The 16,115-nt window shown below is 40.8% G+C and overlaps 1 protein-coding gene across 9 annotated transcripts in view; it reads right to left on the bottom strand.

Moving 5' to 3' along the window:
- Window positions 1-16,115, bottom strand: part of OSBPL5 (oxysterol binding protein like 5) — a 141,614-nt gene that overhangs the window by 45,748 nt on the left and 79,751 nt on the right. For all 9 annotated transcript variants that reach the window (XM_031055062.2, XM_031055064.2, XM_034062594.1 and 6 more), the window contains 3 exons: window positions 10,718-10,791; window positions 1,122-1,202; window positions 361-462 (listed from right to left, as the gene is read on the bottom strand). In XM_031055062.2, coding sequence (XP_030910922.2) covers window positions 361-462; window positions 1,122-1,202; window positions 10,718-10,791 — 257 coding nt within the window. The remainder of the gene's footprint in view (window positions 1-360; window positions 463-1,121; window positions 1,203-10,717; window positions 10,792-16,115) is intronic.

Here is a 16,115-nt window from a genome sequence, read left to right on the forward strand (position 1 = left end):
TCCAGGCTGTTACTCTGTCTGTTCCCTCTTCAGTACAAAACCACATCTATGGGAAGAGGCCAGTGTAGATTCTTTCAGCGACGAAGAAACATCATCACTTCCTTTTGTACTATGCATTTTTTGAGTCCTTGTTGCTATTTACTAACATGAAATAGATGGATTGAGTTAGGTTAAGAAGTAAATATACCCCACAACTTCACCTTTATAGCAGTTATTTAAGTATAGCTTTACAGCAACTTTAACACAAAATTATTCAGTCTCCACTCAAAAAAAAGTGCCAGTGCGTAAGTCTCAGACACATCAGCTACTTCTCACTTATCTTTTCCGTCAGTGTCAGAAGCCATGGTCTGTATTAATTACCTTCAGCCAGTCTGCTGTGATCACAACACTGGGATCCTTTAGAGCACTGAAGAGTTGTTTGGTTGCTCTTTTCTTCTCCTGTCTGTAATTTTTTTTTTGTACCTGGTGAGAACAAGAAAACATAGCAGCTGTGATCATGGCCTCTTTTGGGAAGGAAAGACCATAATGTATTAAGGATGCCTGTGTATAGCTCAGCTGGAACTTGACCCAGCACAGGTTTCCCAGACATGAGCACAAGGAAGAATAAAGCCATACTGAGATAGCAGGTGTTATTTTTTGCTCCTGAAGTTGCACTAAACATAATCTAATTTGTTTTCTCTTTGGGAGAATGGAAAGAGGCTGAATACCCAGTCCTTCCCACCCTTCAAGAGATGAAATCTAATTTCATCCAAATCAAATAATTTATACTTTTGGTTTGGTAGACAAACAAATGTTCAAGCAATAATTTGCTCAGATTGCCTAGGCATGCCCCTCCTAACAAGACCAATGAAGGATTACAATCCTCTTGAGGTGTCTAATGGCTCTGGAACATAGGAGCAGACTGAAATAATTACACTGATTTGTTCCTTTCGCAGTATATAATCTAATCCTGTGTATAAAGCCTGTAAATGCCTTTGGCCTATAGTGACTTCTGGAAGAGTCAGAGGCTTCTCTGGGTGTTGGGAAATGACTCACAGTAGTTCCCAATGGTTTGTTTGGAAGGTACTACTTGTTTTGTAAAAGAAAGTCATCTGATGCTGACTTGGCTGCTTTGTACATACCTTCAGTGTTTCCTTCTTTGTGAATTTGGCTGTGGGAGACACACACTCTTTGTCAGACCCATTGCAAAGCTTATATTCAATCTAAAAAAAGAAGGAGAGAGAAAATAGGAATGTGTTAACACGACAATGTTTGAGTTATGCTCTAATGAAGAGTCATTTATATCCCCCAGGAATCCATGAAAGGGCCGATTGCAGAGTTCAGCAGCAGAGCACTAGGCAGGTGCAGAAAACGCATACTTGCAGTGCAGTCCAATCTTTCTTCTTATTCTTATAGCTAATTGGAAAATTCCTCACCACATTTTCTTCACATTTCTCCCATGCAGACACTGGTCTTGGTAAAATAAAAACCAAACCAAAACAAAAGCCCTGTTCTTATTCCTAACCTTGAAAACTGCCCATGTCTTTTCAGATCTGGAAGCATTTAATTTACTGGAATAAAAATTATAGGAAAGCTGGTATGTATCTTTCAGAACTAGACTTAATATTGACAATGACTGTTGCCCTATCTGAAATGTCCAGAAACATGACTGAGCAAGAAATGACCTAATCATGTTACAGAAAATACAGGAAATAATCATCATCTTGGCCTTGCAAAGCAAGACAGGGAATATACAGTCACTTCAAATCATGTTTGATAGTGTCAGTGCTGCTTAAATTAACTTTTCAGAGGCTACAGACTGATCTCATGATTGTGCTGATGGGCTGACAAAATGCTTTACTTCTGTTAGCCATGGTCACAGTATCACTGTTTCCCATATAACGTATGCCTCAGAAGTACAGCTCTCCAAACCACTATTTATCAGGAAATTGTCCACAACCTGAGGAGGGTCAGTGGCAGGAGAACTATGATACAGTCTGGACTTCACTATCTGACCTTGGGGAAATTACTTTCTCTCTCTGTACCTCTTCTCCTTCTAACCTGTCATGTGTCTGATGCATTCAGACTGAGGTCTTCAGGGTCAGGCACTGTCTCTCCTACTTATGCATGACAGTTTTATAAGAATGCTCAGCCCTGGGCCACCTTGATTTAATGAGTGTGACACAAAAATCAGCTGCACTAAGGAAAAAATGGATCAAATATAGTTCACATGTATAAATTCACTGGTGTAATGTGAAACAAACCCACTGGGCTCTCAGGCTCTCTCTCCTTTATGTCATGAGTTGATGTAGCAATTTTACAGCTATTTCAGTTTTGACAGATCCACTTTCTTTTTCCCTCCCAGTTAGGCAGAAACCTCTCTGGTTACTATAGCCACAAAACATGCTGAATATTAGTGTGAGCAGGAAAATATTTAATGACATCCTTTTCACGTGGCTTAGGTAAAACATGACTAGATTACATGCAAATGCATGACCAGATCACAGTAGAAAGGCCATCAACTATTCTTTGGAGACTGGGGCAGGAGCAAAAATGGGAGATAAGGATGCATGCTCAACTGAGCAAAACTCTTTGTGAATGATGCAGGATTAGATATTAGAGGCAGAAGGTGCAATTTGCAGCAGAGCAAGGGTCACTATTATTCTTGCAAACCCTTATAGTAGTCATTCACTAAAACTAAAACTACACATGATACTTAAACAGAGATAAAGAGATAAATTAAAATGGTGTGATGGCACATAAAGACCAGTAAAGTGCCTAATCTGACTGTCCTAGTTTACAAGTCAACTAGGAACTGGATCTACTCAAAGAAAATGTCAGCTCTTGGACCGCAGCTCTCTATTCAGTATTTGCCATTTTTGTTTTAATAGAAAGCTAGGCCTGTCTCCTCTGCCTGCAATGCTGTCTCTGGTGCATATTTTTTCTGTGCATGGGACTTCGCTGTAAAAATACAAGATTTATGATAGGGACCTCTGCACAGATACAACACCTGAGCAGAGAACTGTGCTCACATGACCTTTGTCACGTTTCAAAGGGCAGTAGTAGACCTTTGGGAAATATGTTATAAGCTTTTCTTTATGAGGAAACATTTTGAAGTGCTTAAATGTCTTTGAGCAAGAATCCTTCTGAACTATCAGGAGATTACGCTTTGATGATTCGAGATGTATGTCCTCTGAAACTGGCCAGAAGAATTCCCCCCCTTTCTTCCAATTAGTGGAGAGAATGTCCTGTCCTTGAGATACAACTATGAGCCAGCTGTTTACGGGTAATCTCACTCCCTCCAGCCCAAGAGATCAGATGTAGAGAGAAACACCACGTACTATTCCTCATTAGCCAGTGTGAGAAGCAGAAGAAGTACAGATGTCCCACAGATTCTAGGAAATCCTGCTCAGGTGTCTGCAAAGCATCAGGATATAATGATTTTTTTTCTTAATTAATTAAAAAAAGCTACAATCATTTGTTGCCTGGACAATTACAACTTAGCTCTTATATAAAGAATAAAATTTTGGCCCCTAAGCTCACTTGGCTCGAGGAAATTTACCCAAAGATGAACTCAGAAAGCTTTGGACAACCACCACAAGCCATGCAAACCTAAGTGCTAAACCCACTGTGCTGCCTGTGGGAACAGGCACTAACACACACAGAGGCACTTTCACAGCTCTACCAGCCACACCTGCCCCCTCCTTGGAGTCTCTCTGGGTCATATTAAAGATAAACAACCTAAACACAAGACTTCAAAGCTTCGGTGTTTACAGAGAGGCACTGATTCTGCCTCTTCAGGAGATATGACTCATTGCTCCATGACCAAGGACACTGCACGCCAGATGCCAGATGATGCTGCTATGCATGTTACAAAGCTGCAGCACACAACAGCAGGTGAAGGGATAATCTCCCCTTACCCCACACCACCATAGCCTTTAGGAGCTCAATAAATTTAGTGAAACTTGACTGAAATCATTACAAATCAGTCTTTCACTTGGTCAAAGCAGCTGGATTAACAGCCTTGGAGGCTGATGCAGTGGGATCCTACACTACTGTTCTGCTTCCTTCAGGCACTGCCTTCCCCATGCCTGAGCTACCTCCAGAAGCACTGAATTTGCTAACCTTGCCTCTAAAGGGAAACATGGCCACAGGGATGATGCGTACTAAGACAGGCTTGAGAATGGATGAGAAAGAAGCAGTTGGCTAAGTAAGTCCCTCACTGTCTAAGAATTTCTAGGCATGGGAAAGTAAGTATCTGTACTGCCATGCCCCAAAACCTGTGATGTACCAGCTGCCTAACAAATGGCAGATTCTCAAGATGGTTGTAAAATGACCCAGGTTTATGAAGAGAGAAAATTTTACTAAAACGAAGCCATGGATTTAACTAGGAGCCATGGAGAAGACAGCTTTCAGATGTGTCCGACCTGTTTTCAGAAACTTGATGCTGTTGCCCAGTTGCTTTTTTCATGAAGCAAACTGATTGCTTCTCCCTGTTGACTTTGCTTCTTGTTATACTTATCGGGATGTATCATCACAGATCCTAAATAGTTTACTTGCAGATGACTGCTGGGTCTACAGAGTGAAAAGCATTGCATTTCTGGTTTTAAAGTTCCTTTTAGCAGGAAAGGTGGGACCTAAGTCCTTAGGACTGCATACCACAGGCCCTCACGCTACTGCTGACAGCCATGTACAGTTAGTTCCTCCAGATTTATCCCGCTAAATGACTTGAAGTAATGTAATTTCATGTGTTTGCATGTATACATCTGAATAGTTCTGATTGTACCTCATGGCATATATAAGATCCAGTAAATCCAGGCCATGAGCTCTAAAGATTCCTAAGATACAGCAGGGCCTTACACTGCTAAGACACATCAAAAGCATTTAATGATGTCCTTCTATTGCCCTGCCTTTCTCAGCCTGGCAGAAAACTAAAAGAAACCATTTTCTTAAGCAAATCCTACAAGGACACTAACATAACACTTGTGTAGGATATCAGAATCTGGCCCATTCTCTCTGCATCAATATGTGAACAATATTAACCAGAAATAAGACTCTGTGCACTGAGAGGGTAGGGAATTTAATTTTTATAACTAAAAAAAAGCAAACAAGCAAACCACAAAACACTGGAATATCCTAATAAGAAAGTAATAGGCATGTTTTCCATTTATTGATTCTCACAATCAGGAATGAAGATCTGCCAAAAGCTTTAACCAGGGCATGCAGCAGCACTCACAGGGGTTGGAAACTGTTGTCTTTCTTTATTTCTCTAACCAGATCGTCCTTTACGGGCTTCAGTGATGACCTTGCCAGCTGATGACAGGCTGCACTGTGCTCAGAGACACACTTTTTACCCCAGTTAAGTTGCTGTTCCCTTTCATCTCAGTCATGCAAAGTCCGGAGATCCACTGCTGATTATTAGCAGCTTTCACAAATACCCTTCCACTTCTGCTAGGCTCTGTAAGAGAGGACACAGAGTCCTCACAATAGTGCTATTCTCATCCAGTGTCTTTTTGATGACTTCATTTCCAAGAGGAAACAAATCATTTCACAGAAAAACTGTGACTGACTCCAGTGTGGGGGATGCCAGCCCATCAGTATGCTGTGCCTTGGATAACAGCAAGAGGAATATCCTGTTGTTCAGCCCATGCAGCAATCCTTGCTGCATGGGATGAAGACAAAGAAATATGTCATGAGAGACAAATAGACAGAACTATTGCAAATCAGAAACGTTTAAATAAAGTCATTCTCAAGCTGTGCTCTGCATGTTAACAGCACTGACTGCTTACAAATTGCTCTTTTTCCTTTTTGCATCCAAGTGAGAGAAAGATGAAATCAGATGGGAATTTGAAGGCAGAACAAAAAAAAAGTAGTATTAGCTGCGGTCATAAGTTCTGTTTCACAAAAGCAAAAACAGTTGTCACATGGGAGACACATCCTTCCTCACATGTATTTTCTCCAGTATCTTTTCCACATACAATTGCTACAGTCAGTATCACTGCAGATACAAAGAAATTAAACAGAAGATCCTGAAGTAGTATAAAGACTATGGAAAAGCTGGGTTTAACATTACAACTGAAGAGCTTCTTGTTACTGATGCGAATATTCACAGACCTTGAACAATTTTGTTTCAATTTACTATAAGCAGTTCTGTTTAAAATCTTTTTTATTTTTTGTGACTTAACAGCTCATCCAAAGCAGAGTCAGTGAAATGATTCTTAGTGACAAGCAAGCTTTGCATTAGGAAAGATTACCCTTCAATTAATATACTGCTTTACAGTAAGCTGAATAATCTGCACCTAAAATCTTTTAGTTTCCAAAAAAAACCAACCCTCTTATTTCAACAATGTTGCTAAGACACCACAACTGTGTTTACAACCCTGAAATAGTACAATGATTAGCACAAACTGGAAAGCCTGTACAAATAAATAGCTGACATGACAGCAATATCTGGGGAAAATAATTTGTGAAATTCAGCTATTCAAGCAACTCCAGATATGAAGCTATACTACCATTCCATGGAACTCTTTGCTTCATTGCATCAGAATATAGTAAATAATGAAGAAGCCACAGATCTCATGGGACTTCTGTTTGAGCGTTTGAATGTGCCCTTCACAGGAAGAGTGCTCTGCAAGTTTAGCATATTTAAAGAACATTTTAGGTGAGATGGAAGTTGCACACTGAGAAAGATGCTGCCTCACATTACTGATACATTTGTAGTGCCGAGGAGAAATCTGAAGCAAAACTTAGCTTTCCCCTCCATCTATAGGCACAGCTTTTGTTCCTAGGGTGAGTTTAAACAAACGAAGAAAGCGATTGATGAAGAACTCATCTTTCAGCTTATAATATGGTTTCCAAAATTGTTTAATAAACCATTTTTATTTTAGCACCTCCATTTACCCTCAGCTCCCCCATCGGAAATACTGGAATAAACAATTACGATCACCAGTGACCCACGGTGACATGATAGGATTGCAAAGGCTTACCCAAAGTTATCAACTTTCAGACTTGATTTCTGTGAGTGAACAGTTGCTACTGTCTACATTCCCCTCTGTGAGGCACCTGCAAGTTTCAGGGCTTGTACGCACCTACAAAAGTTAGGGATGCTCCATGTTTTCCATAAACATCTATGCAATTTTCCTGGATACTCCAGGCTACATCTCTGCTTCTTGAAATCAGCTGCAAAGCCCTCTGTGGACAACAGTGATTATCCTAAAATGCTGCACACGGAATTGAAGAAACAAGGTGTACTGAGCCAGGGAACAGAAACTGAGTGTAAGCCTTGATAGAGACAACTAGCTCCAAAATAGTATCATCCATAACATCAACAACATACAGTATGGTAAATGGAAAGCCAGCAAGGGTTCAGTGAAGCATAACACCACCTGGAAGGGCCAGGTTCTCCTATAAAGCTGTGCTTAGCACACATGGGGGATGTTTTGCTCCTGAGCTTCTCCAAAGCAACATGTGGATTTCTCTCATAACCAATTCCTTGATTTGCTGGCTAAGGGAGAACAGAGGGAAAGGTACCCTTGTAGGCTGCCAGAGTTGTGAACAATGTTTTATGATAGTCTCAAATGTATCCATGGCTGGAATTAACTCATATGTTAAGAGCATATTTCATGGATCTAGAAGGATGAGCTTGAGACAGCATGGGAGTTACAGCTTCAATCTCAAGTGATTGGTTTGAGCTGTTTCAAACTACTTTGCAGCTAAAATAAATTTCTAGCAGACACTTAGGTTCATATTTCAGATGATAAATCACACAATAAAGACCTGAACAAATCAAGCATGTGGAAAAACTGTTTCATGATGAACAAACAATCTGAGCTTTGCTTTCCCAAAAATCACATAACTGTGTAACTGTTCACATGATAACCACACTGCTACAATGTAATGATTTTAGACTTCATTGTAGCATTAGTGGGGGACAGAAAAGAGTGAAGTGCCACCCAGCACCAGCTTTAAGATTTTTCTGACTACTCCTTAAAATATACTTCAATTCGTTTTGAGCTCTGCATGCATATCAAGAAACCCCAGCTCTCTCCAGACAGCAGAATAAATAACTAAGCATAGGAAAGAAAGAAAGACAATGCAACACTGCATAATGCAATAAAAGGTGCTGTAAAGGATACTAATAGTGCTGAATAACACACAAAATGAGAAAAACGCAACCACTACCACTATCAGGAGTGTGCTAACTGTACTACCTGCCTACAGAGATGAGCTTGAGGCTTACAGACAGTGTGGATGTGGCCTGAGAGAATGAAATGTAAAACTGTTTCCACCTCACTGATGAAGATACGAAACAGAGAAGTAATTAATCTGCTTGGGGAAATGCAGGAACTTCAAGTCAGAGCTGTGAATTTCAGATCCCCGTAAACTGCAGTCCAGAGACAGAATCACTTGACTGGCTTTCCTTCTCAATGTGGTGTGATGCATCAAAATAGTGCTGCTGAAGGAACAGCGATTTTCAACAAGGCTTGTTATATTAACTGTGCCAAAAGAAGGGTAAGTATTCATGGCATGGATCTGTTACCTGGAACATTTACTTTCAAATCCATTAATTAAACCTGCACACCCTACAGACTGGTTTCTAAAAATTATTTCTGCCCTGTTGCCAGGAATCTAAACATGACTTAATTAGCACACACTCCTTCCTTTGGTTCCAGTAGGTGGAATCACTGTTTAAACTAAGGTACAGTGACAGATTCCTACTTACACTCCTGGACATCTGACAGTAAGGTTTCTTTTTATAGCCTTAGAGCTGAGTGGATATGAAAAATAAAGTATTAGGCAAACTGAATACCAGTTTGCCTAAATTTTTAAGGTAAAAGTTATTTCACAATAGGGACTCTCTACTGTAGGGACACTGCAAAGCAACAGAAGAAAAGCTTTGTGACTGGATAAAAAGAAAGTAGTGTACAACAGAGCAAGGCAAAGCAGAGTGAAGTGAGAATGACAGACAATACAGCATAGGTCCAGAAAGGTGGGAGAGAAGTCTCTGCATTTTGTGTCTAAGCAGAAAATTCAGGCAGGAAAGAAAAAACTAGCAGTGTCCCATTCAGTAGCCAAAGCAATTGCCTGCAACACTGCAAATGAGTAGGCAAGTTGACGTTTGGTGTTTTGGGGTCCTCATTTCTGGTTTTAGTCCATTAGTGTTTCAGAGCAGTTTTGACTACTGAAAAACGAAAGTCTTGGGCTGGTGAAAGCAAAGCTTGGGTCCAGGTTCAGACCTCCACATTTGTTTCGAATCACAAATCTGACACAGTTAATTTGCACTGTGCATTTTCTCAGCTCTTAACAACTGCTCTTGACACTGTGAAGGAGAAACCCACAACACCTCCGAGGTGCACACAGACCACTGCAGAAATCTAGGTGGGCACCCAAATATTCCAAGGGTGCTTCTCCTTTCAAAACCACACCTGTAGGCAGTTTTTAGCAAGGCAGGTCCTAAGGCAGGAAAAACGCAGCTGAGCCATGATGAGCTGACCCAGATGCCTCTTATAAATTGCCTCTTTTGCATTCATCCTGCATCTCAGAAATCAAACTCCCTTTTGGACAGCATTTCAGTGCTCTGAATTGTCCTGTCCAGAAAAGTCCTTCTTCTTTACATTCCTGCCTTTGGGAATTTAACCCAACTCCTTGCAAGGCATGCAAAATAGATGGCTTTAAAACAAAGCCCTGGATGCAGTTACCTCATCCTCATGGGTTTCCATGAGGAATCTGCCTGAAAAACCAAAACCAAGGTAGGTTTGCAGCTTGCCATGTTCCAGCCATAGCAGAGGACACATACATGAACCCTCTTTGCACACTCTCAAAACTCCTGTCATTGTAATCTCCCTGTGTTGACCTTTGCCAGGTCATCTTGACAGAATAATCTGCAAGCTCCAGGCAAACACAGTCAACTGTATTTGAAGATGAAGAGCCTATTTTCATGTATTATAAGAAATCACTTGTCTGCAGCTGCTTCCTTAACATTATATTTCAATTTCAGCTGATGTAATTTGCATTTTATAGCTTCATAGTTGAATAAATTTAGTTCAAAATTTATTAACAAGTGTTCCTCCTATTTCTAGTTACCCTCCAGAAACAAGTTGGAGAGTTGCAGCCAAAAAGCCCATACATGAATCTCAAAGCCAGATCTAATTTATAAGGTTAATTCCATCTCTACAGGAAATCAAATTCAGGCACTCAATAACTCTAGATGTAGAGCCAGGTTTTGAACACACAGATCCAGAGTCTTTAGACCCAGTTTTACCTCTCCATAATGGCCTGGAAATGTGATCAGGAAGTGTTGGTTAGAGTTCCTCTCTTGTTATGCCAATTTCCAGAGCCCTGTTTGGGATGCTAGGCATTACACTAAATATTACAGCTTTCTCTTCCAAAACAGTTAAGGTTTATGACTGCCTTTCTGATCAGCAACAGGACGAGACACTCTACTGACAAAATCAACCTTACAATCACAGTTATTCATATCTAATTACACTGCTATATGAGGTCCAAATAAACAGGGGGTTCTGCAGTAGGTGCCATCAAGTCAGAGGAAAATGTGGACTTCTCTTATCTCAACCATTCAAAACCACTCATTTTCTTTCTCTCCAAATATGCACACATAGCTCCTGCAGAAATAGAGGGAGAGACTTTTGTAATGACTGAAAAAAAGAGTAAGAATGATTAAAAACAGCCTGAGAAGACAGCAAAGTAAGACTAGAGATGGATCCTGATCCCACAGTACCTTACTAACGGAGTTTGGGGTCTGTGGTGTTTCATCCTTCAGCGCTGATGGGCTGTTTCCTTCCAAGTCCTTTCCTGCAACAGAGAAATGTGATTCAGAAGCTGAGAAATTCTGTACAAAACTGTGTCTACTCATGGCCTTAGAAGGGCTGCTGCTAACAGCAAGCAAGAAAGGCTGTCATGAGCAGGAGCAGGCACACTGGGATCACAGAGAAGGATCTTGCAGAGCTTGAAATAGCCTGGATCCACATGCTTGAGCTATGCAACAAGTACTGCTTAAAAGTTAGGTCTCAAAACACTGTGGTAAACCAACATGATGGTTGCAAAGTCCAGCACATGAAGGCTGGAAAAAAGCCCCAGAAATAAGGTTGCTTATGCATCCTTAATCAACTCCCTTCTGTGTCTACATTATGATGCAGTCTTTAATTACATTACCGCAGTCTGTTCTCCTCTTACATACCCCATGCCTCATTCAATGCAAATAATAAATGGAATTCAGTTATTAAGCTGCTATTCAATACATTATCCTCCTTGGTCAGTATCTGGCAACTATACACAGATGCTCTTGATAGCATGCTTTGTTTGACAGATAATAACCATGATCATAACACATTACAGAAGACAGAACAGCATCTAGACATAATTAGTAAAATCAAATTAAAGAAAAGCTGCAGAAGATCAATGTCTTATGACCAAGCTATTTGTTAAAACAAGAATCTTTTTCAATTAACAAGCAGTATTAATGAACACTATGACATTTTCCAATCATTGCAGAGATATTGCCACTGCCCAAATATATTAAACTTGCAGTACATCGTACACATTATATACTAGTATGAGTGTGTGTAGTCCCATCCCAAGCAATACAATGTAGTAACAAATTCTGTTCTTTTTGCCAACTGTCATCATGTCCTTACAGTAAAAGAAAGCATAGCGCTCCTATTAAAAAATAGCCTAAAAAATAGTGCCTGATGAGACTAGTTTTCTAGTGCCAAGACAGTCATTGCAATGTAGTTCTCATCTCAAAATCATTGGCAACCAGAGCTTCAGAATACTGGACGCAGTAAAGAATCACTGAGCCAGTGAAATATAACCCATTTGTAGCACACATGTGCAAACCTGGGAGCTGTTAAAAACAGTTTTAAACACTGTGTGGACCAGTCTTGGAAACACCACCAAATCCAAAACCAGGAAGGGAAAATCCTGATTCTCCTGAAGACAGCAGAAGCTGTCATAGATGTGTCAGAAGCCATAACACCTCCTAGAGTTTTCAGAGCAGCCATTTAAGAAGACAAGCACCATTAAAAAAGACATCGACAGAAGCTTACTAAAAACAAATATCCTCTTGGCCATGTTCTGCACTTCCATCATGGGACATGTAAGAGAACCAGCAAGTTCCATTATAACCAGAATTGCAACTGTGCTACAGGGTTTCACTGGTAAAAGAGACAAGACAAAACCCATGCCCTTCTATAGGCACTTATAGGTAGTCTTGTGTATCAACTCTTAAATTTAAGAAAAGGCTTTGTGGGACAACTGTCCCTAGAAGATGTTTAACTTACCACAGCTGAATAAGGGTGGTGGTGCTTTCAGGTGTTTTTCACTCTGTGGCACAGTGCTGTGCTGTGCCACATGCACACAGACATGCCAATGCAGAAAACAAACACAAAGGGGAGAAGAGACAGCACGTGCATTGCTCACACAGGGACCTCAAGCAGAGGAAGGACCTATGCAGTCACATGGGAAAGTGGTGCAACAACAGGGAACCTAAATCTTAACCTAGTTTCTTAACTGTCACTCCTCCCCTTGTAACACTGAGCCCTAAATAACACACTTGGAAACTTAATGTCCATAGACATGAGAAAATCACAGGTGGACAGATATTTTACAGTCCCCTTATGTTACCATGTCAACTGGGATGGCCATAAGCACTGCTGTGCATGGATGAGTCCAGTATCTCTGTACTTTTTCTTTCTCTGATGGTGCTTTCCACTGTATAGCAGTGGAAAGACAGAGGCAGAGGAGGTTGAAATAAACTCACAAAGCCACGTAACTGCTGCACTTATTTCCCATGAAGTTTTTCCTGAATATGTATGGGAAAGTAACATATGGTCTAAAAGTTCAAGTAAAGTTAATGGGAATCATCTGCTGCCTGCTCTGAGGGAATGGCATCTATTAGCATAACAGAATTCACATCCATTCTTTATTATGTCTCATTTCTTAAGAAAGCTTAACTCCAAGCTGGATGTGAGAGATTTCTGCCTTCTCTCAGTAATACAGTTACAAGGGTTTGCACCTGAACAATGAGATTTTCAATGGACCATTCTGCTCACAGAGCATTATTAAAAACAGGAACATGCAACTCTTCACTCGTGCCATATCATTTACAAGGTTTGTAAGATATGTTTACGGAGCAGTATATACAGGTTTCTGATGCCAAACTCATTAAGCCTATTGGCACTTTGAAGGAAAGGCTGTTTTTCGGAGAACTATCACAGTTGTCTGTCTCAAGCAGACAGCTGTAGCTGTGAAGGAGAGCCAGCCCCTGAAACATGTCCAAGTTCCTCAAAAACTCACACACATAGCTAAGTGCACAGAAAGCCCATAAGTGAGAGTCCCACCCAGAGCACAACAGACATAGCCGCCTTGAGAAAATACATAGGAAACCACATAAAAACATAAAAGAAGCCCAATATTAACTGACTATAGAAGCTGAAGTTCTTCTCTCCCTGATCAAGAAAACACAATGCTCACAACAGAAACAGAGATGAATCTCTCCTGACTTAAGGTGCTGGCTGCGAGCAGAGAAGGGTCCTCCACAAAGTAGCCCAAAAGTTTTGCACCAAATAATGAAAAGTATTTTGGGAAGGGAATCAGTGGTGCCTATGGAAACAACCTTCACCTCATGAAGAAACTTGCCAACACTCCACAGTCTTGTGGCTACAGAGCAGAATTACTGATACCTTCTTTTATCCCATTACTGTCATGCATAGGAAAAATCAGTATTTAGTTACTTTCTAGAACAGTAACTATTCCTTTTCTTTGTTTTGTTTGTTTTTTGTTTTTTGCTGTGCATCAATCCTACAGATACATTTGCCTTTCTCCTGTATAAAGAATGATACAGCAAGCATGATGGATCACTGGTAATGGGAAGCAAAATTACTGGGTTGTTGAGGAATTCATGATTAGCTCCACACAGCATGAACTATTATTTTATAGGCTTTCTGATAAAGTATCTGGATAACTACAAGAGGAAATAGAGGCTCTGATGTATGGCAAAATGATAGTGAATGAAACCGATTACTGTTGTAAACATCAGCCACGTGGCCCCAATGTGTACACTACACTGAAATTCAGTTCTGTGTATTGATCACAGTAAAATTCCCATATTCATGAAAGTGCATCTCTTAGGATGTGGATAAGATAACCTAACTTTCTATTTAAAGACGCTGTGATCTCCCCAACCTAGTCAGAAAGAGAGATTCTCTAAAAACTCTTTTAGGTACTCCCCCAGTAAATTTCCTATCCTCTGAAAGAGAATATAGAGAAAGATTTTCTCTCCTTATTGCTAAATGAAACAGACATGGACAAGGAATATGAATTCATGTCTCTCTGTGAACTCCCTTTAAAATTCCTCAAATTTCTTTTAGTTACCAAACTCATCAGCATTTCCATATGCAAGCAAGAGGCAGAAAGTCCCAAGTGTTACTTTAGATGGCACCCTCTGCATTTCCCTCATTTCCTTAAAAAACCTCCTCTTGATGAACTGAATCTTCATAATGAGCTTGTCTGAGGTGTAAAGTGTATCACTCCCTTCCCACTGAATTATTTACTTGTGCACCTCTGTTGTTGGATAGCAATCCTAGGTGTTGGTGCTGTGAGACCTGCAGCTCCAGCCACCTCACAACCCAACATATTCCTGGCAGGAAATCACTGGGCTCTGCTGCCTGTGCTGCCTACAGCACCCATCCAACATGATCAACCCAGTGCCCTTGTAAAGAAAATCTGCTGGAGAAAACACAGACCACTGGAAAAGCCTTAAGAACTGAAAGTTCATGTAAAACATCAGAGAAAAATGAGGGACAGAAAAATATTGGACGCAACTGGTGGACGTGGACCTGTGGCTTATCAATGGTGATAGCTGCATCCTCCAGAGAGACAGGAGATGAGGGGAAGCACATGAGGCTCAGAGGAAAATGAGACAGAAGCAGCAGCAAATAGGAGTGAAAGGAGAGCCCATCACAGGAAATGGCAACTGAAGGTGAAGAATGACAGTTACTTCTTACAGGAGAAGTGAGGAAAACAAAGAGAGGAGGCAGCTCTGTGGGACAAGGAAAGAAATGAAAGGAGTGAAAAAAAAAAGTGAGCATAGACAAAACCCCAGAATCTCTGCAAGAAATTCCCTGGTTGAAGCAGTAACTTCTGTTTGCTAAGAAAGGATATTCTCTCCTCTACAAACTCTTTGCCTTATGTTCTCCTTCTGCAATACAGAGCTCCCACCCTTGCTGACGACATTGCTGGAGGTTACTTAGGAAAACTGTGCAGCAGAACAAAAGCTCCAGCATGGTTCAAGGGACTTGTTCTGCTGAGCTCAACAAAGGCTGTTTGGTATGGCTGCCAGCAGGGATCAAGGAGAAACAAGGTGATGGGGGAAGTGAGGAAAAGACAAACTCTTCTAGCTACCTCCTCCATCCTGAAACCCTCAACTTTCCCTTGTGTCTGAAAGATTACAGCACTGAAATACCTCTGTGAAGAAGTCAATAACATTTTTAGCACCGAAAATGCTGGTAAGAACTGAAGAATAGGAAAACTCTAAGCTATGGTTCTCCATCTCCTCAAAGCAAGAGAAAGTGCCTACAGCCTAAAAATCAGCCCTCAGGATCCCAAGGACAGAGGAAGTGAAACAGCTATTTACTTACCAGACATCTGTATGGACTGTACTTAAAGGCAGGTAGCTGTTCAGAAGCCCCTATAGGTTTGAAATATATGAGCTTTTAGGTGTTCAACCTTTAAGCTGTTTTCAATTTGATTACCAAAAGGTTGTTGAAGCTTCTAGTGACCTCACTGACAGCCAGGGTTAGTCAGCACTGCTGAAAATAGGCTCCCCATTGCCTTCAAGCAGACACCCACAAACAGAAATACCTGCAAAATCAGAAGCCCTTGATACCTTTGTTCATAAAGCCAATTAGCTCAGGAAACCCAGATTCTGCTCATCATCTGTGAAGCCCAGAGAGTCTGTCAGGTGTTACATCCATATGAACATGGAAGCCTTTTGACAGATGCTATGTTCTTTCCCTAGCTACCAGTGTTTTGAATGCTCATGAAGGTGCTGTGAGGTCTGAATATTTAGACATGGCAGCTGCAAATGACAGCTCTACAAACTTGTGACTGTTCCCTGA

This window comes from Melopsittacus undulatus, chromosome 4, assembly GCF_012275295.1.
Source record: "Melopsittacus undulatus isolate bMelUnd1 chromosome 4, bMelUnd1.mat.Z, whole genome shotgun sequence".
In the NCBI taxonomy this organism is placed as follows: domain Eukaryota; kingdom Metazoa; phylum Chordata; class Aves; order Psittaciformes; family Psittaculidae; genus Melopsittacus; species Melopsittacus undulatus.